We start from the raw sequence: 21,053 nt of genomic DNA, 5'->3' as shown, positions 1-21,053 counted from the left end.
TGTTACACCATCTTTCTGATTTTTCTGTAAATACAAACTTTAAATAAATAACTATTTTTTAAAAACCGTCTAACAAACTCACGCCGGGGTGTGTGACGTCAGCCACCGGGATTGTCTCCTGGCTACCACAAGTGGCTCAGTGAACTCCTCTCCGTGCACACTCAGACCTCCGGTTTGAATGCTAGGGCTGTGATGCGTATGAAAGCCAGAACACTGAAGTGTACGGGCAATTTAAGGGACTTTTAGCCAAATTTTGGCCTCTGATACAAGTGTCTTGGCTCAGTTGCATGGAGGAGGGGGCTGTGTGTGAGCTGCTCCCTCCTTCCCACCCCAGCCCAGGACTCCAGGAGCCAGACTGCTCCACCCACGTTGTTAGCTGGGCTGATTGATTTGTAAATCTGAAATGTAAAGCCAGCACAAACAGACTGATCAGTTTTGTGCCCCGTGCTCTGTGTGAAGGATCATTTATAACAGGCTTCTTTTGCTGGGGGCCCCTCCCCGCCCAACCAGTGCTGCCGTGTCTCCAGCCACCAACTCCTGACCTGACCAGGGGTCCTGTCCCGAGGTCGCCCGCCCTCTCTGGGCCAGGATTCCCACAGGGCAGCCCCAATCCTGCAATCACAATCCCTCCTGGAGGAGTGTAGCCTCATGTGGCCCTGTGTCCTGTGGGGTGGTGCCACCAAGAAGCCCCACGGGAAGCCACAGAGCAAGCTCCCTGTGCTGCCCCTTCTGCCACCCAGAATTTCCTGGAATCACAGGGACGTGGTGCCCCCACCGTCCTCCTGGTGTCCAGGCTTCACTCCCATCTGGCTCTGAGGGTCCCTAGAGGGGGTGGGGGGCCTGCTGGCCACTTGGAAGTAACAATGGCTGAGGGGAGAGGAGGCCCCCACAGTGCGTGGTGGTGCACGCAGCTGCCCCCCGCTCCTACCCCGTACTCTTCAGGGCCCAGTTCTGAAGGTGGGGCAATGCATGGGGAATCAGTCTCCCCCCACCCCTGCCCCAGGGCCTCACGCTGTCCCCTCTGGCCCCAGCTGCTGCTCATCGCCTGCCCAATAAGCCCCGCCCGGCTACACCTGGAGATGAGCAGTGTTTATAGGCAACTCCTGTGCGGGGACCGGGTGGGGCCTGGGAAGGACTCTCCGTGGAAACCTGGCAACCAGGGGCCTTCCTGTGTCTGCAGCGTCTAGCAACCATCGAGGCCACATGGTCCTCCAGGGGGACGTGGCCACGCTCCCACACGCTCTCCTCTGGCAGCAGCGGCCAGTCTCCTGGAGGTAAACTCAGCCCAGCTCAGGAATCCTTCAAAGACACCAAGGTTGGGGCTGCTTCTCTCCAGCTGAGCACTTCTTGCTCGCAGATGACCTGAGACCAGGGAGGGACGGTCCTAGGATGCTGGACTCCTCAGTGGCAGATGCAATGACCCGACTCACCCTGAAGCTCTTGGAGAAGGTAAGACTGTGGGGGCAATCATGTTTCCAACAACTTGTCGAAGCAGCACAGATTTAAAAGGTACGTCATGAGACCTGTCAGTATCCTCCTGCTTCCAAGCAAAACACCGTCTCCTGCTTTTCAGCCTTAGGATGGACTGTGGTTTCTCATTTTTTGTTTTTCTCTGCATATGCAGAACCAACTAGGCCCTTCTGGCAGCTCCTCAGCCAGGAGGCTGGATGCACCCATGACCCACAGCATTTTTGGGGCCCACAGAACTCCCCCACAGAGCCTTCCAGCTTCAGTGCTTGGAGAAGAGAGGCCCTGGCTGGTGCGGGATCCACAGCCGCATACGCCGGCCTGGGACCCATCCCGACAGCCCTCTTCCTGTCCTCCACGCATCAGCCCGATGCTTCCTTCTGGGTGGCCCACGGCCAACGTGGACGGACCGGCAGGGGTCATCCCAGGACAGGTTCAGACTGTGCTGCTCAGCCCAGGGCTCAAGAGGTCAGGGGTGGTCAGGGCCATGGGGCTGGCCTGGGTCAGACTCTGCAGACAGTTGCTTGAAAGGAGCCGTTCATATCTGCACACCTGCCCTGAGATTTCAAGGTGGAACTTGTGTTCCCGAATGGAAAGTGTGACGCCCACCGTCCCTAAGAGAGTATGGACGACCCTTGCCACCTCCCCCCTCCCCAACTCTATCCCAGTTACCTCATCTGGGACACTGGTCCCTTCAGGCCCTCTGGGGCAGGTGCTCCGTCCTTGACCCAGACCCACCCACTCGCACTCTCTGTCCTTCTCGACACAGAAACTGGAGCAAGAGCGTGAGACTGTGGAAGGGGATTCTGAGGACTCCCTGCTCCTAGCGGGTAAGAGCCCAGTCTGCTGGAAGCCACCTGGGCACAAGACCTTCTCCTGGGTCCTTCCCTCCTCCTGATCCCAACAAGACTGTCCTGCTACTCCTCCCTTGTGTGCAGGGTTGAAAGGGCTTTCATCTTCACACACACACACACACACACACACACACACACACACACACTGTGCTCTGTCAGTCACACCCTCACAAAAACCCGAGAGGGGATACATTCATCGTTCCCGTCCTGCAGGTAAGAGAAGGGGGTCCAGAGAGGTCTGATCGTCTGCCCCCAGTTGCCCAGCTCAGAAGTGGGCACTGGATTCGAATCCTGTTCTAGGGTGGTGGGTTCGCGGGGTTCAACCTGTCATGTGGGCACACATGAACTAGAGGAGAGGACTGCTCTCCGGGTGGCAGTGTCCAGGTTCAGGGATGTCCTGATAAGGTGCGAGGCAGGCATAGGAGGACGCTGCCTGTTCCTTATTACGGGGAGGAGCGCCTTTAGCAGTGGGAGCTCCAGGAGACGTGTGAGGGCAGCAGGCAGAGCCCAGGGCTCAAATCCAGACAGGGAACCCCAAACCAGGCCACCGGACCACCAGGTAAGAGCAGAACCACTGAGTGTGGACCCGGGCAGTGGAGACCACCCCCGTCCCAGAGGACAGGCTGCTCTGGGCACCCTCAGGCCTGGGGGTGGGGAATGGGTGTGCTGTGCCAGAGGAGGGAAGGCCAGACCCTGTTTGGAGTCTCCTCTCGAGACGGGACCCCTCACTTGGGAAGCTGCAGAGGGCATACCTGAGGCTCGGGGGACCGGACCAGCCCCCGGGCTGCCTGGGGCCCCCAGATGGCTGCTGGCAGCAAGAGGCCAGGCTCACAGTCCAGTCGTGCTCGGGACCAAGCCCCGTGAGGACCTTGTCCCTCTCTCCAGCATCCAGCAGAGCCCGAGGAAAGGCTTCCTGCTGCAGGGCAGTGCGGTGCTCGGCCCTGCGTGGGAACCCGCCTGATGTGACTGCCAGCCCCTCAGAAATAAGATGATCCTTCCACGCAGGAAATGAGGACAGGCCGGACGCAGCCCTGCTGGATGCTCTGAGGAGGAGGCGAGCGCTTCTGTGGAGACTCTGGGTAGGCCACCTGTCACCCTGCTGTGTGGACGGGATCACAACCAGGCCAGAGGCACGTGGGAGGGCTTCCTGGACCCAGCATGAGTCCCCTGCCGGCCATGACTGGAGGGAGCTCGGGGTGGACAGGAGCAGGTGGGACACCACGCCCCGGGAGAGAAGGTCAGGGCCTGCATGCAGGATTTCTCTTGTTCGGGTTCTAGCAGGGGGCTGAGCTGAAGATCCCTGCTTTGGTTGCACGGTGGTTTCCAAGGGCGAAATGCTGGGCAAAGGGCCCCATTCCTACACGAAGTGGGATTTCAAGGTGGCCAAAGGCTTCGTCCAAACTGAACACACCAGCAACAGGGAATGACCGTGCGAAGCGGTCGATCAGGTCCAAATGCGTAGTTACGGTCGAGTGCCGGAAAGAGAGTGTACTCTGTGGGCTGCACAGAAAGACCGACCAGAAATCAGTCGGTTACTCGGTAAACTTAAGAAGTTCTAAGCCCCCTCCCTCCCCGCCACATAAGACGAAGGGCTGTTCCTATGCGTGGCCCCCACGAAGAGCCTGGGGCCCGAGTGGGCCAGGAGGACGCCAAGCCTGCAGCCCTGAGGCCCCTCCCGCCTGAGGACCACAGTCCAGGCATTGGGGCCACGGCGCAGTGCGGGCGAGCCCTGGGCGGCCGTCCCCGCCCCTCCTGGCTGTGGCTGTCCCTCCCTGGGGGCAGCAGTTCTGCCTTATGGTTGCAGGAACAGCGTCTCCTAGAGGAGGCCTCCCAGGCCCAGGCCCGGAGCGGGATGAACAGAGGAGGAGCCCGTGGGTCTGCACTGCCCCCAGAGGTGCCCCCCGTGGGCATCTACTCCCTGCCCCCGCCAGCCCTGGAGCCCCCGCAGATTATCCAATGCTCAGTAAGTGTTCAAGAGCCGATGGCAGAAGCGATGAGGGAGGGTATGGTGCCCACAGAGACTGTCATCTAAGCAGAGAGTGGGGGTCCTCGTGGTCTCAAGGCCCACCTCCGCGGCAGCGTATGAAGGCGCCCCAAGAGGGTCAGTCCCCTTGGAACCAACAGGGGCTGCATTTCCCACGTCCCGGGCACTGGACAGGGAGCTCGGTGGTTCCTCTCTGTGGTCCTCACAGGTGCCCTGGGAACCGGCTTCGGGGGGAGAGGGTGGTCTTATCCCTCATTACAGAGGAGATCCTGGGGTCCCCATCTGGGCTCCTGACTCTCGGGTCCTAGCCTTTACACGAGAGACAGAAGTATTCAGCATCAGGTGGGCCCTGCATTGGGGGAGGAAGTATGTCAACTCTTTCTCAAAATTTCTTAATAACCAGGGGAACCCTAAGACCCTACTCTCTCTTTTTTTAAGATTTTATTTATTTATTTGACAGACAGAGATCACAAGTAGGCAGAGAGGCAGGCAGAGAGAGAGGAGGAAGCAGGCTCCCCTCTAAGCAGAGAGCCCAATGCGGGGCTCGATCCCAGGACCCTGAGATCATGACCCGAGCCGAAGGCAGAGGCTCAACCCACTGAGCCACCCTGGCGCCCCAAGACCCTCCTCTCAAGGGCAGACTTTGAAAAGGTGAAAGAGCTCCAGGTTTGAGAGCCCCACACCTCAAGTCAGCACTCCGGTGGCAAGCCGTGGAACGCAACCCAGACTTTCTTAAGCAGAAGAGAATATATCTGAGGGCAGGCGAATGTAGGCAGGGACAGAAGCCCGGGTCGGGGCTCATCCAGGCCCTGGGGAGAAGAGAAGGCTGAGGAGGTGGGCAGGACCACATTGCAAAGGTTCTGGACTAGCTGGCTGGGGTGACGGTTAGCGCTGACTGACCGGGCCTGTGACCTGGAGGGTGTTTGTTTTGGAAGAAGACGTGAAGGCACACGGCACAGAGTGGGAAGGGGCAACACCAGATCGGGGACAGATCTGGGCTAACTGAGCTCCCAGAGCCCCTGTTGCCCCAGGGCTGTGTCCAGGCTCCAGATCTCCCCTTCCCAGCGTGCGCCTTTGGATCTTCCAATACTGGAACCTCCTTCTAGGAAGGGTGGGAATGGTGGGGGTTGGGGCATGAGGTCCCCCTCATTCCCAAACACGTTCACTGAACTCCCAGCAAGCCACGGGGGCCCAGTTCTGCGTGCGTCTTTCCATCCACCCCAGGGACAGCAAAAGAACAAGTAGGGCCTTTGGTTGGTACTGTGAATTTCCTTGATGCTGGACTCGGAGACCCTGAGGCAGGGTGTCCCCCAAGCCAGGGCAGCTGTAGCTTCAGCCGTCTACGCAGCGGATAGCAACGTGCGGCCATGGGCCGAAGCTCCCCTGCCCTCTGACATTGTGCGACATGTATGCTGAGGATGGTCTTAGCTTTTAAATGTGTGGGGGAGGGGCGCCTGGGTGGCTCTCCCTCTCATTGTGGCTCTCCCTCTGCTCGTGCTCTCTCTCTCTCAAGTAAGTGAAATCTTCTGAAAAATGGGGGAAAATCAAAAGAAGAAGAACGGTTTGTAAAGTATAAAAATGATGTGAAACGTGCATCTCAGTGCCCACAGTGACATGTCACCAGCTCCGTCCCGCCTGCGGTGGCCGCTCTGGAGCCCCACCAGCTGAGAGAAGCCATTGCTGCCCAGGCCAGAGGGCCCACAAAGCCACAACCATTCCCTGCTGGCCCTCTGCAGAGGCTTAAGCCATCATTTCTGGGAACTGGGAAAGAAAGGACAAGGTCAGGGCCTTGTTCACTCAGAAGAGGAGTGAGATGGAAAGTCTTCAGTGTCTGACCAACACCTGCTGTGTGTGCTTCTCACTGGAGAGAAGCTAGAGGTTATTTTCACGACCTGTTCCTGGGATGCCTCTGTTCAAGCAGAATCAATGAAACCAGACATCAGCTTCCTCTCCTAAAGACAGCATGTGGGAAACATTACACATACCGTGTGTTGGGGCGCCTGGGGGCTCAGTCGGTTCAGTATCTGACTCATGATTTTCGGCTCAGGTCATGATCTCGGGGTGGTGGGATCAAGCCCCACATTAGGCATTGGGTTCTGCACTGGGCGTGGAGTCTGCTTATGACTCTCCCTCTCCCTCTGCCATCCCCCCACCCACCACCACCCACGCGCACGCATGGGGTCTCTCTCTTTCTCTCTTAAAAAAATACACTGTGTTAGTGTACTGGGGCTCCCATAAAAAACCACCACAGACAGGGCAGCTTAAGCAACAAATTTATTTTCTCACATTTCTGGAGGTGGAAGCCCAAGACCAGGGTGCTGGCCGATCAGCGTCCGGGCGTGAGTTCTCCTCCCATCTTGCACATGGATGGCTTCTCCCTGTGCTCACATGGCAGACAGAGAAAGCTCTCCAGCATTTCCCTTTATCAGGATGTCACCCTAATGACCCCACTAAACCTTTGTAAGCTCTTCACAAGCCTGATCTCCAAATACAGTCACACTGGAGGTTAGAGCTTCAACATAAGAATTTTGGGGGTGGACACAGACCTTCATAACATATCATGTCCTAGGTAATACGCAGATTCAAATATCTATCTGTTCAGCAACCTGTTCAATGCGTAGGGTTAACCGTTTCAAGTTCCTCTTGGATGGATGGAAAGATGGGTGAGTGGGTGGGTGCATATCGTAGGTCACAGTCTCCCAGGGCGCGTTCAGGGAACTAATCATCTGGCTCTTTGTAGGGCCCTCAGCCTCCTGCCACTATCATTCAACAGCTACCCCAGCAGCCCCTCATCGCACAGATCCCCCCTCTCCAGGCCTTCCCCACTCAAAGATCAGGAAGTATTAAGGAAGGTAAGTCTTCCGTGTTAATAATGTTATGGGTTTATAAAATTCTCTAAAGAAACAAAAAATATTTTGTAGACAGCATAGTCCTTTAGGGTCGGCATTTGGCTACTCAGTCAACGCTACGTAGTAGCAACATGAAATAATTTTAACTTTAAGAAACCCTTATAGGTATCTTGGAGGGAAGAAAACAAGAACTGGGAATCGAGAGAAGTGGGCCCAGCCCCAACCAGCTGTAAAAACCTTGGCTAAATTGCTTCTCCTTTTCAATGAATTTTGTTTTGTTTTGCTTTGTTGGGGGGCAGAGGGAGAGAGGGAGTCTGAAGTGGGCTCCCCGGGAGCACAGAGCCCAATGCCCACCACCGATGCTGCCATGCGGGATCGATCACATGACCCTGAGGTCATGACCGGAGCCACGGAGCCATGGAGCCGCCCACTTGCCCCTTCAATGAGTTCTAGAAACTTGAGATCTAAAACCGCCTCATGGAGAGAGCAGGGTAAACTGCACAAATTCGAAGTGCGCAGCTGGACGTGAGCTGACGCGTGTGCACGTCCATAGCCCCAACTCGGCAGGCAGTGAGCGCGTGTCCCCCCAAGCCCCGCTCCCCAGGACTAATGGCGTTGGGCTCGGGAGCGCAGCGGTGTGTAGACTCCTCAGGTCCATATTCTCAGTCCTGTGCTCACGGCGGCCACCAGCTTCCATCGTTCCTGTGGGCCCTCGAGCGTGGTCACTCATGCCAGGGCGTGTCCAGGGCCTCCCCGCGGCTCAGCCAGGGCCCCAGCCCCCCGCCTCCCTGACGCGCTTCAGTGCGGGTCCGTGGTTCCAGATACCCGAGCGCCTGGACCTGCTTTCTCAGCGGCTGGAGACCGACGCCTGCGCGCCTTCATGGGGGTAGAGGGGGAGGAGATGGAATCGGGGTGAAAAGTGACATCTTCAGTATGTGTCAGTATGTGCCCGTATGTGTCCATCTGTGTCCATACATGTCCGTATGTGTCAGTACGTGTCTGTCTGTGTCCGCACATGTCCATACGTGTCACTATGTATCTGTCAGTACATGTCCGTATGTGTCCATATGTGTCAGTATGTGTCCGTACGTGTCAGTATGTGTCCATATGTGTCCGTACGTGTCCGTATGTGTCCGCATGTCTCTTGCTGTTTCAAGTAGCGTCAAGTCCTCACCCCACGCCTTACCCCCGACAAGCTCCGATGGTGGGAGCAGGAGATCCGAAGCAGCGGACCCGCCACGGAACTCGTGTGCACACCCGGCGGTGTCCGAGGCCGCATCCCCTCCGCCACACCTGCTGCCCCGTGAATCCATCCAGACCCGGCCAACCCGCCGCTCTCTCCCCTCCTGGCTCTCCCCGGACCCCACACCCCCCCAACCACTAGCGGCCATTAGGCTGTTCTCTGTACTTACAGGTCTGACTCTGCTTATCGTTTGTTTATTCATTTTTCCCGTTCATTGGGCTTTAACATGAGGATGAGTGTGTGGGGCCCGGAGCCCCCTCTCCGCAGCGGTGGGAGGACCTTGCAACACCCTCGCCCCCCACCTCCCACCCAGCCACTGCTGCTCTTTGCTTTCATTTCTGTTTTCTTTTAAGATTTTATTTATTTGACAGACAGAGATCACAAGCAGGCAGAGAGGCAGAGAGAGAGGGGGAAGCAGGCTCCCCGCTGAGCAGAGAGCCCGATGCGGGGCTCGATCCCAGGACCCTGAGACCATGACCCGAGCCGAAGGCAGAGGCTTTAACCCACTGAGCCCCCCCGGCGCCCCTCATTTCTATTTTTTTAAAAGAGTTTATTTATTTATTTGACAGAGAGAGACAGTGAGAGAGGGAACACAAGCAGGGGGGTGGGAGAAGCAGGCTCCCCGCTGAGCAGGGAGCCCCACGAGGGGCTCGATCCCAGGACCCTGGGATCGTGACCTGAGCTGAAGGCAGATGCTTAACGACCCCACAGGTGCCCCACTTTTTCTCGTTCAGAACAACTTCCCAAACTAGACACCAGAAATCACCCCTGACAACCTACTCACCCTTTTTTGTATTCAGACCACCCTCTGGAATCATCTTCTGTCATCTTGAAATAAATCCTTTCCACGTTCCTTGACAACGGACTCTTGAAGCTCCTCAGTGTTTGTTTTCTAGCAAATGTTTTTATTTCCCCTTTTTCTTAAATACCAGTTTTGCTGGATATTCAGATCTAAACTGATAGTTATTTTCTCTCACCACTTCCTGAGGGCCCTTGTGATTATGTTGGGCCTACCTAGATAATCCAGGATAGTCTCCCCACCTCAGGATTCTTTTTTAAAAATTAATTAATCTTAAAAACTGTGGCGGGGCACCTGGGTGACACAGTCAGTTAAGCGTCCGACTCGTGGCTTCAGCTCAGGTTGCAACTTCAGGGTCATGAGATCGAGCCCCACGTTGGGTTCTTTGCTCAGTGGGGAGTCTTCTTGGGATTTTCCTTCCCTCTGCCCTTCCCCTGCCCCCAGTGCATGTGTGCTCTCTCCAACCCCCTCAAGTGAATACATAAATCTTTAAAAAATTGTGGTAAAAACACATAAAATTTCCCATCTTAAACACGTTTAAGTAGTGTTAACTGGTTCCCCATGGTTGAGTGATAGATCTTCAGAACTTTCCATCTTGCGTCCAGATCCCCCTCCTACCAGCGCCCAGCACCCACTCCTACTCTGTCTTGGAATTGGATAACTCCAAGTACCTCAGAGGAGAGGAATCCTACAGTATTTGTCCCTCTGTTGCTGGCTTATTTCGTGTGGAATAACGAACGGCTTCAAGTTTCATCATGTGGTACCAGCTGGCAGACTTTCCCGCCTTTTTAAGGCTGAACAGTTCTCCATGGTATGCATAGACCATGGTCTTTTATCCCTTCATTTGTTGATGGACACTTGGGTTGTTTGCATCCAAAGTTCTTTTTTTTTTTTTTTTAAGATCCTATCTATTTACTTGAGAGAGAGTATGAGTGGGGGGCAGAGGAAGAGGGACAAGTGGGAGCCCGATGCAGGGTTCATTCCCAGGACCCCAGACCATGACCTGAGCTGAAGACAGATGCTTCACTGACTGAGCCCCCCAGGCACCCCAATCCAAGACTCCTAATCACATCAGCAACATAACTGTCACCACGTAATGAAACTCAGGTCACAGGTTCCAGGTATGAGGATATGTACACGCCAGGGGCCATTGTTCAGCTGACCACGTTCTCCAGTTAAGGTTTTTTTTTTTTTTTTTTAAAGATTTTATTTATTTATTTGACAGAGAGAGAGAGAGAGAGAGAGAGATAGAGACCACAAGCAGGCAGAGAGGCAGAGACAGAGAGGGAAGCAGGCTCCCCACTGAGCAGAGAGCCCAATGTGGGGCTCGATCCCAGGACGATGGATGGGTCCTTTTTGATACACGGACTGCCAGTCGCTTTCTTTGTGGTGTCTCTGGATGAACACAAGTTCTTAATTTTTAATAAGGTTTTGTTTTTCAGGCTTTTTCCTTTGTGGGATTGGGGTCTTTGCTGTACTGTGTAAGAAGCTGTTACCTACTCAAGGTCATGAAGACATTCTACAGTTTGGTTTACTTTTCCCATTGAGGTTTATGAACCACCTGGAATAGATTTTATGAGCTCTGAGTTAGGGACTGGTGTTATCTTTGCCACAGATACCAGATTGGCCGAGTGCCATGTCCTGAAGACTGTGTTTCCCCATGACACCAATGTGTGCCCCTTATCCTGAGGCAGTTACACCGTGTTTGTCCCTGTCTGGACCTTCCTCTCATCCAGTCTTCACAGGCTGGTTCTGCTCAGTGGGAAGCTTTCCGGGGACACATGAGCTGGCCAGGCCCGGCCCCACGTGGGTCTCCTCAAGGGTCTTCACCCAGAACGGGGCTGCCAGACTCAGCCTCTCCACGTTCTCATCCTGCAGGGAGGAGAGTTCCCACCGCTGTATGGCTGTGGGAACCTGGCTCCGTGCCTCCACCCCCACCCCATTGCTCTCAGGCCTGCGACAAAATCTGTTAATCAAGGGTCTCCGGAGAAACAGAACCAACAGGGCGCGTCTGGAGAGAGAGAGAGAGAGAGACATATTTTAAGGACTTAGCTGGTGTGATTATGGAGGCTCGGCTAGCCGCCGCAGGGAGGGCAGGCTAGAGACAGGGGGCCCACTCCAGTGGGAAGGCTGCTGTGTACCCCACTCCTGGACACCCCTGAAGGAGTCCTGTCCACACCACCAGCCTCCCCTTTTTTGACTGGGGATGTGAGTGGTTTTAGGCACCTGCCTGCCTCTAGTCTTGGGGGCTGCCTGATTTCCAGGGGCCTCGATGTTGTGGAAAGAACCCATGTTTACCTCCCACACAGACAAAAACGTGTTTGCTTCATAGTATCCAGGACTGGTGAAGAGATTTGTTTCCTGGGGCCTCAGGCCTGGGAGCTGAAAACAACAGAGATGTGCTCTCTCCCTGTCTGGAGGCCGGAATTCTGAAATCCGGGTGTCACATGGCCAGGTTCCCTCCAGAGGCTCTTGGATGGGTGGGGGGGGTCCTTCCTGCCTCATCCAGCAGCGGCTCCAGGTGGTCCTGGCTTGTGGCCGTGTGGATCCCATCCCCGCCCCGTCTCCATGCGGCCTCCCCTCTGCTGTGTCAAGCCTCCCTCCGCCTCTATTATGAAGACACTTGTCTTGGATGTACGGCCTACCTGGATAATGCAGGATGATCTCACTTCAAGTTTCTTGGTCATGTCTGCAAAATTTTCTAAATGAGGTCACATTCGGAGGTCATGGGGGTTAGGATGTGGGCACAGCTTTCGGGGGCCACCATGTAGCAGAAGCGGAGCAGCCTCTCGGAGCCCAGCCGGACGCCCTCAACAGCCCACCAGGCACACACACCCTCCAGCCCAGAAACTTCAGAACCTCAGAACCATCCCCGGACACCTGTGCCTGGAGCGCCTCTCGCTGGTGGAGCGCTGAGTGCGTCTCGGCCTCTGCGAAGCCCTAAAGCCTTGTGCTGGGCCAGGCCTGATGATGTGCGTGGGGTGTGAGTCATGGGGCCCCTCTTACCTGCCTCTTCTTTCAGACATGGTGGAGATGATGCTGATGCAGAACGCCCAGATGCACCAGGTCCTCATGCAGAACCTGATGCTCCAAGCCCTGCCCTCAGCGTTTCTGCCCTCGCAGGGGCCACTGGCAGCGCCCCAGCATCCCACCCCCCAGGTAGGCTCAGCTGGGGCAGGTCTGGAGGTAAAGGAGGCTGCCTGGATCAAAACCAGAGGGCCTGGGTGGCTTTTCTTCTGCAAGTCCATGCATCGGTGTGACTCTGAAAAGCACAGGTCTGACTCCTGAGTCTGTGACCTGCTTGTGAAACCCTCTGGCGCTCGCTAGTCCCACCTAGAAGCGGAAGGAGTTCCGCGGTTTGGGGCCCAGGAAGCTGCCTCCCAGAGCTGATGAGCTCTGCTGGAACCTCCCTCCCCGCTTCCCTTCCTTGTCCCCCCTCCACTTCCTCTCCCTCTCCTCCCTCCCTCCCCACCCTCCTCTCCTCGCCCCCTCCTTCCCCTCAAAACGGGCTGGTGTGTGTGCTGTGCTGAGGACCTACAGCGGGTCCCCTTGTCCTCCCGCGAGCCTAGAGGCAGAAGCCGCCCTCCGTGCACCACCACCACCACTACGCGCCCCCAGCCCCCCTGCAGGCCATCCCAGCACCTGGCTCCCTGGCCGGGTACTCCACGTGGCCCACGGTAGTCTCAGCCACCACCCTCCCACCTGCCTCCAGCTTCCTGCCAGCCCTCCACCACTTGGCCGGGCCCACCTCAGCAGCCCTTAGCCCGTAAGTCAAGGCCAGCTTCCTGGTCTGTGGGGTGGGAGTACCCTAGAGCCTGGGTTGCACCTCCTCACCCCTGCTGACAAGCCAGTGGGCCTGTCTTTACCTGGGCCCGGGCCGAAGCAGAGAATTTGGAAAGGCCCTCCTGTCGTCTTGCAGGTGGGTCCTTGCAGCCCTGGGCCCTGGAGGTCCCAATCTGAGAACGGACCCCATGCCACCCTCCAGGGGAAGCTGCTTGTGGCTTGGGGCATCCGTCCAGCCCAGTATGAGCAGGGCTGTGGGGACCTTCCCCTGAGCCCCGGCCGCATGGCTCACCTATAGTGTGGGGTCTGCGGGCCGGGCCCGGGCAGTGACCGCACCCGCATGTCCCAGCTTCCCCAGGGTGGCATCTGATGGCGGCCAGCCCGCGCCAGCTCCGGGCGTGTGAGCCCCCACACGTGGACTCTGGTGAGCCTCGGGGCCTGGTTCCCTACTGGGTGCGGTCGGGGAGGCCCGGCAGAAGGCTGCAGCCTGGTCCCCGGGGGCAGGGCGGAGAGTCCGGTGGGAGTACAGGGTTCCGTCAGGAGAGACGGCCCAGGAGCGCGGAGAAAAGGCGGATGGAGTTAGCTGCTTACATGTTTAAGCCTTCCCGTGGGAGAAACCCCATAAACAGGGTCAAATATGACACTAACTGGGCCCTCTGTCTGCCCCCTGGGGGGGGGCAGGGGGGAGGGCTCCTGCTGAGGGGATGGCACAAGGCCACCTGCCCGGGTCTCGCCGGAGACGTGTCTTCACTGTGTGTCCTTGCTGGCCAGCACCGCCCGGTCTTCTGGAAGGGAGAGGCTCTGGGCTGAACGTGGTTCCTTCAGTGGGGCCTGAGGAAAGGGGGCTTTCTCTGCCTGGTTGCTCCTCTGGTTGTCGGGGCTTCTGAATGTCACCGTTACTCTTTCTTCACTTTTCCTGACCTTTGTTTTCTGGGTGGAATCGTGTTCCCTTGTTGTTTTAGTTATTTATTTTTAAAGATGTATTTATTGATTTACTTATTGGAGAGTGTGTGCGCACGCGTGGAGGGGCAGAGGGAGCGGAAGAAGCAGGCTCCCCGCTGAGCGGGGACCCAGGACCCTGAGGTCATGACCTGAGCCAAAGGCAGGCGCCCCATCCCTTGCTGTTGTGACATTTTCATGTAAATGTCATTTTTAAGTGCTACGCGTGTTCTCATCGGCCCCTTTTGGCGGCAACTCTCTTGTGCCCTAAGTTGCAAGGCGTCAAGTGCCCACCACCCTCTCTACCTCCTCGGACGCTGCAGGCTCGCCGGAACGCTGGCCTGGGAAGCAGATGGAAGCAGGTGGCTGAGGACCTGTCCTGCCGCTCAGCTCCGTCGGGGGGGCCGCCCTCAGGGAGCCTCCCAGGCTGGACAGTGGCAGGTACCCGCACGGTGTGCCCGGCACAAACGTGCTTTGTGAAATGCGATTAAAGGTCTAACTCAAGGGGTGCCTGGGGGGCTCAGTCCCTTAAGTGTCTGCCTTCGGTTCAGGTCATGATCTCAGGGTCCTAGGATCGAGCCCTGCATCGGGCTCCTCGCTCAGCAGGAGGCCTGCTTCTCCTCCTGCTCCCCCTGCTTGTGTTCCCGCTCTCGCTCTATCTCTGTCAAATAAATAAAATCTTTAAAAAAAAAAAAAGGTCTAACTCAATTTCTTATTTTCACATTGACGTTTTCTAACATGGTTTTCCTATTTGGTTTTATTTCTCAACATAATTATTAATTCAATACAGGGAAGAAGTTTGGCAGAAGCTGGTTATCTTGGCCTAATAAATTGGAAGAACCGTTTTGTCTGCGTCCAACGGAAAACCCAGTATTTCCCTGTGAACCTCCGTTACTTGCACACAGAACAGACGCTTGTAGTCACGGATTCTGCAGCAGCTGGGGGTTCTGCGGTCCCACTCGGTCCTGACACCATCCACCTGCAGAGGACTCAGTCCCACGAGACTGCCCCGTGCCAGCTGCCAAACTCAGGTTGTCCCCTGTGCTTCTGACCTACTGGGTCAGGGAGCAGCGGTTCCCATAAGCCCCTTTTTGGGTTTGATTAGAGCCGCTCACAGAACTCAGGCAACGCTTACCAACATCGACTAGTCTACGTAAGGGGGTGATAAAGGGTGGAGCGGGTCTGGGAGGGTTGTGAGCACCAGAGCTTCTGTCCCGTGGAGTTGGGGTGCGTCACCCTCTCCGTGTGGACGTGTGCCCCCAGCGGGAAGCTCTCTGAACCCTGTCCTGTTGGGATTCATGGGGCTTCCTCATGTAGGCCTAAGGGAGACAACTGCATTTCTGAACACACAGAGGAGAGCAGAGGCCAGGGAACCCAACGGACGCCTGAAGCAGGAGGGACCTGTCCTGGCAGAGGCTGGGTTTGCGGAAACTCTGGAACCAGGCCACTGTGGCCAGGTCGGGGCAGACAGAAGTGCCACGTGGAATCAAATAGCCAAGGTAGAGCCCCAAGGCTGGGTGGGGCGGCCTTTTCTCAGATTTAGGTCAGATGGACACTGGGTGACATGCTCTGTTGTGTTCAGTGACATATAAAAACCCCTCTGAATCTATAAAAAAGAAAAATCAATAGAAAAATAAGCATTAGGGACAGCTGGGTGGCTCAGTCAGTTAAGTGGCCAGCTTTTGACTTTGGTTCAGGTCATGATCTTGGGGTGGTGAGATGGAGCCTTGCATCATCCATCAGGCTCCTTGCTCAGTGGGGAGTCGGCTCAAGATTCTCTTTCTGTTCCCCCGAAATAAATCTTTAAAAAAAGAAAAAGAAAAATGAGCACAAGACAAGCAGTTAGTGAAGAGCTCTGGTCACTGATGACGAGAAAAGCAGGACAGTCCCGGTGTGCGCACAACCAAGGGAGGGCTGGGGTGTGTGGAGGCCGAGGTCTGGCCCCCAGCTCACTGCTATGGCTGCAGGGGGAGTGACCAGGTCCTTTGGAGGCACTGGGCATTGCCTGATAAAGCTGGCTGCCCTGCCCATACTGCCCCCAGCTGTTCTGCTCTGAGGCCCAAACCCAGGGGAACTGTGCTCCCGACTGCCTGTGCCCCCGACATGACCATAGAGGCACGGGGGATGTATGACATTCCTGCTGACAGGAGTAGTGGGTCTCGGGATCCCTTCATTCTCTTAAAAAGAACTGCAGAGCCTAGAGCTCGTGGGGTCATCTTTGTCTTTGCCGAGACATTCTGCTGAGAACAAGCTCCACTACAGGCTCACATACCCCACAGGGCTCCACTACAGGCTCACATACCCCACAGGGCTCCACTACAGGCTCACATACCCCACAAGGCTTCAGGGGTGCCACAAGCCCAATTCTGGGTCCTTGAGGGGCTGGGGAAAATCCAGGCTGACAAGATATCCAGTGGGAAATGCATTTTCATGTGGATTCACGGGAAAAACCAGATTCTCAGAATTGTAGTAACCCTGGATTAGGGCCAAAAGTCTCTGAGAGGCTGCGTTTCGTTGCCGTGACCTCTTCAGAGCTCCTTGGCAGAATTCGTGGTGCTGTTGCCAACACTGGTCCCTGGGAGGCCCAGGCGGTGCAGGCCCAAGGTTGGCTCAGCGCACCTCTGTGGCCTGCTCCCACGATGCTCTGGGCCCAGGAGCAGCTTAGATAAGGCTCTGTGGTGCCTTCTGGGTTTATTGTACCAGAAGAGAAGGCAGGAAGCAGTAACAGGGAAGAGGATGGGAAGCAGCAGTCAAGCTCAGGGTGCCTCCCGGAGCTGGGAGACACTCAGCTCCGTGTGGACATGGGGATCTGGGGCTCAGAAGCTCTGGCCACAGCGGTGCCATGGGAAAGAGGACGTAGGCTGCGCCTGCCTCAGGAGCCAGGATGGGCAGGAGATGTCGGCTGTAGGTCACCTGGCTGAGGTTGTCTAGGGGCTTGCAGCCCCGCTAAGGGTCAGCCTTGTGCCTCCCCTCATAAAGGCACCCAGCGAAGGCTCCAGGTCACAGTGCTCTTAAGGGGTAAGTGGAGACTATAGCCAATGGGTGTCTTGCAGGAAGGAGGGCGAGGGGCACATCCTCCCTGGGCTGCCGTTCCACTCTCCGGAGCAGGCTGTAGAGGCAGGAGAGAGAAATGCCTCTGGCTACAGGCAGAACCTCGGGATGAGGGCCCTGTGCTCCAGCTCTACAGCCTAAGGGCTTAGAACTACTTTATCTGCAACAGCGAAATGACATTTGCTAGGTTCTGAACGAAGTCATGAATGGACATGTCTTTTACACTTTCACAAAACGGTCAGGCTCCACTCGTGCCATTTTGCCCCCAAGTGTGGGTCGCTCCTGAGCCCCACAGGGCACCAGGGACCAGCAGGGCCCTCCGTTTGGTGGAGTCCCTGGTCCTGGGGGGCCTGAAAGAGGAGGGTCCATCTGCCATCCACCTGCTGTCTCTGGACTCTATAGAGAATCCGCCGGGTGCCACCCGGGTGCCGGGCCTCCAGCACCCTCAGAAGAGGCCCCTGCTCAGGGGCTGTAGCCTGGTCCCGGTGAGCCGGCTCAGCTCTTCGAGAACCTCCTTCTCCTTCTGGAACATCTGAAACAAAGGAGTGCAAACCAACTTGGAGACCCCCGCCCAGCCTGGCCCGGGGGTGTCCTCTGGGGGAAGCCCTTCCCTAGAGCCCGTGTCCACGGCTGTGGCGTGAGGGTCCTCAGCCGCGTGGCCCCCCAGAGCCAAAGCGCAGGACCTGGTTCTGCTCACCTTCACCCAGCATGTGCACACGGAACATGGACATGCTGCCTGCAGGGTGAAGGGTGGGGCCGGCAGCGGGACTGGGGGCCAGGGGCCCAAGTAATGGTCTGGGGCAAAAGAAGAGGAGACCCTGTCTGGGGCTGCAGGAGAACAGGCCAGACGGGTCAGCCGGGCCCAGAGTCCACCGGAGAGAGATGTGTGAGGACTGCCCCTCCTGGGGGAGAGAGTGCTCAGTGCCCCGGGAAGCCCTAGGAGGGCTGGGGTCCCTACTGGAGGTGACATCACAGGCTCTCTCTGAGATGCTGCCAGAGGGGGGCGAGGGGGCCACAGCAGGGCCAGCCTCTCACCTGGAGGGGAAGCAGAGCCACAGTGTCCCTGGTGGGGACCCAGCCTGAGATGGCTACATGTGCAGACAACTGGATCAGACTTGTTTGTTCATTGAAAAACAATTTTTGTGCCTTCCAGAGAGCCTGATTATTTGATTACAAATATAATTTGAGTTTATTAAATACAATATGATGCATATACCAACATACACCCTTAAAATGGGGCAAGTATTGTCACTTCTCAGGGAAACAAACAGCGAAATAACTTTACCCTGTAGGTCTCTCTCAGATGCCTGCATCTTCTGAATCCTGTCCCACCTAATAAATATCACAATTTCTCTTGTAAAGAATTTTTGACTTTTAGCCATTAGAATTTTATAGAATTTATAAAATTCAGTCTCCCCGGCTCAGATCTTCCTTTCAACAGCAAATAAGTAATACAGTTAGTAGCATTCAGAGAGCCCCATATTTTAAACAATGTTAGTCTTTTGTTTTGTTTTGATAAAGTAGGCATTTGTAAAATCCTCAATTTACTGCTTTCCCCCCAGTTTTGGTTTTTGTACTTGACTGCAGGGCAGCTCAGGCAGCCCTAGTTCCCAGGGTACTTGGCACGCAGGGCACTGCACCCTCTGTATCCTGAGGGACCAGGGGACAGCTCCTACCTTCTGCCACTCAGCCTCTGTGCTGTGTGTGAAGCCCAGCAGATGACAGAGCCCGTGGGTGGCAGTCACCTGTCAGAACAATTAAAAAGCTGTTTCAGGAACTGATCATGACCGATCCTTGAGCCAAGGGTGGGGGTGGTGGAGGGGAGGAGGAGGGAAGGGAGGGAGAAGTCAGCCCATGCACGGTGGGCGCTTAGGAACCTAGGGGTAGGTGGAGGGTGCCCGGGGCTGAGAAGGTGCCTATGTGCAGCTAGGGGCGAGGAGGAGAGGGTCCCAGGCCTGGTGGGCTGGCCCTCCACTGAAGGGCATGGGATCTCCCGGAGGTGGGGGGCACAACAGCCCTGCAGGGGTGCGCCGCTGGCATGGCGATCGCAGAGCACAAGCCTGTGCTGAGCAACTCTGTCCGTGCCAGGGCTCCTGCCACGCCCCCGGCCAGAAAGTCCTATTGCCCAGGGAAGCAGGCTTCTGACCTGTTTCCTGCCCTCTCCCTCACCCGACACTGCTAGGGAGGCAAGCAGACCCAAGGCCTAGGCTTGCTCTCTGTGGGATGATGAGAGAGGGTCCTTGCTGCCCCTGCTTGTAGGTCTCCCTCCCCCAATAACCCCTGTCCTCCACGTGAGAGTGTGGAGACGGGCGTCCCATCCATGGCCCTCTTTTCAGGCCCTGTTTATTTCAGCTTCCCACTCACAGTGAGGACGTCAAAGTAGTCCTCATCTCCTTTGCACTGCTGGAAGATATACTCCACTCCTAAGAAAATGTCTCCCAAATTGTAGTCATCTGGAGTATCAGGCTGGGGAAGTTCCCCTGCTTTTATATTCTGCAAATGAGGAAATACAGATTTGGAGAACAGGACCTCAGGAACTAACCTGATGACAGGCCTACAGATTTCATTCTGGAAGACCCCCTACTCAGTAGTCCCAGGGCAGGTGAGGGGTGGAGGGACTACAGCAGAGTCCCTCTTCACAGGTGACCTAGGACAAACGAGCTGCTTTCCTCTATCTCTTTCACCTTTTTAGCACACAATCACACAGGCCCACACTGGTACAACTGTGTATTTCTGTTCTTTGTTATCTTGTCCGAGACGGTCTTCCACGTTTCCCACAAAAGAAACGACCAGTCCCTCCATCTGAAGGCTGCTCACACTAAGCTAGTCCTGCAGATGGATGTTAAGGGTATTAATATGTTCCCTCCCTGTTAGGAAAAAATACCAAGGGACTATTTAAGAGGTTTATACTGTAACATCTTCCTTAGCGGTGACACTAGCGGATCACACAGTACATGCGTGCTTCCAGCGTTCTCGAGTGTACCTGCAAAGTGCTTTCCAAAAGGGTCCTTCTCGTTTATGCTCTAACAGTGTGGGAAGCCTTGGACGAACCACGTGCATCGGGGGAGGTAGTAGCCTAATCGCTATCTTCTATTTGCTGAAAATATTTTCTCAGTGTTGTTTTTCATTTTCAGTGAAAAGATTCAGTGTTATCCACATTTTTCAACCATACGTGTTTGTTACTGTATCCCGCTTAAAATTCCCGAAGCAGGGGTGCCCGGCCGGCTCAGAGGGTGGAGCACAGGCCTTCTGACCTCGGGGGTGTGAGTCTGACCTTGGCTGGGGGTGCAGAGGACTTACAACCAACAGCAACAACAACAAAGAAAAATCTTTAAAAACACCGCAGAGGCTCTCGACTCCTCTCCTGACCCCCCGACAGCGTCAGGACACGGTTCGCCCCGGGCCAGCGGTGTTGCCGACAGGGGTGGCCCCGCCGGGCCCTGCTCACGGGTGTTCGAGGTTTTCGAAAACTCAGGACCAGAGCATCCGCCGCGGAAGCCGGACCCGGGAACCGCCTCACCTCGTGGAACGGGAAGGACAGCACGTCGGTCGGGGCGTCCCGGGCCCTGTAGACGCCGTTGATGCGCCGAATGGTCCTGTTGTCCACGCAGACGACCGCCAGGTCGAAGCGCTGCACCCCGAGGGCCGCCCTGAGCAGCTGCAGCCGGCGGCGGAGCGGCGCCCTCCGGACGGGGACCGCGCGCTGCAGGTTGCGGAGCAGCAGAGCCATGTCGGGGCCGCGGCCGCGCGCGCTTGCGGGACGCCCCGAGGTCGCGGCCCCGAGCGGACGCCCGCCGGGGAAGCGCCGCGAGTCCTGCCGACGCTCACGCCAGCCCGTCCTGGCCGGGAAATTCGCAGAGAATCGGTGTTTCTCCCCGAGACGACGCGGGGGCGCGGGGATGGGGACGGGCGGCCGCGGGCTCGCGCACCGGGGCCGAAGCCAGCGGCGCCCCCCGGGACCGCGCGCGCCGGAAGCCCCACGGCGCCAGACCAGCGGAACCCGAGCGCAGCGGGGCCGGGGGGGAGGGGGGCCGAGCCGCGCGGACGGACCGGAAGTCGGTCCGCGGCGTTTTCTGTCCCCGGC

General features: G+C 56.7%; 2 protein-coding genes across 5 annotated transcripts; one reads left to right on the top strand and one right to left on the bottom strand.

Moving 5' to 3' along the window:
• Positions 1-965: 965 nt before the first annotated feature.
• Positions 966-13,970, top strand: LOC111155679 (chromosome unknown C21orf58 homolog). Its single transcript, XM_022515970.1, is given in 10 exon segments — positions 966-1,107; positions 1,110-1,274; positions 1,358-1,449; positions 2,237-2,297; positions 3,327-3,400; positions 4,126-4,284; positions 7,046-7,157; positions 12,219-12,355; positions 12,766-12,962; positions 13,329-13,970. Coding segments are annotated over 10 exon segments (1,194 nt in total). The 3' UTR covers positions 13,384-13,970.
• A 1,730-nt stretch (positions 13,971-15,700) lies between these two features.
• On the bottom strand, positions 15,701-20,958 carry LOC111155820 (ybeY metallopeptidase (putative)). 4 transcript variants are annotated; one of them, XM_022516234.1, is made up of 4 exons: positions 20,490-20,958; positions 19,334-19,462; positions 18,646-18,714; positions 15,701-17,501 (listed from the first exon to the last, which is right to left on the bottom strand). In XM_022516234.1, exons 1-4 carry the CDS (start codon positions 20,697-20,699, stop codon positions 17,415-17,417), a joined length of 495 nt encoding a protein of 164 aa, XP_022371942.1. In that variant the 5' UTR covers positions 20,700-20,958; the 3' UTR covers positions 15,701-17,414. The 4 variants fall into 4 exon arrangements, with proteins under 4 accessions (XP_022371942.1, XP_022371944.1, XP_022371943.1 ...); XM_022516236.1 differs by having other exon boundaries at positions 19,334-19,461; positions 20,624-20,958; XM_022516235.1 differs by lacking the exon at positions 19,334-19,462.
• Between the last annotated feature and the right edge of the window lie 95 nt (positions 20,959-21,053).

Source organism: Enhydra lutris, unplaced genomic scaffold (genome assembly GCF_002288905.1).
Source record: "Enhydra lutris kenyoni isolate GAN:26980312 unplaced genomic scaffold, ASM228890v2 scaffoldscaffold43, whole genome shotgun sequence".
Taxonomy (NCBI): Eukaryota; Metazoa; Chordata; class Mammalia; order Carnivora; family Mustelidae; genus Enhydra; species Enhydra lutris.
Note: the sequence above shows the minus strand (reverse complement) of the source record. Positions and strands in the feature narration are given on the sequence as shown.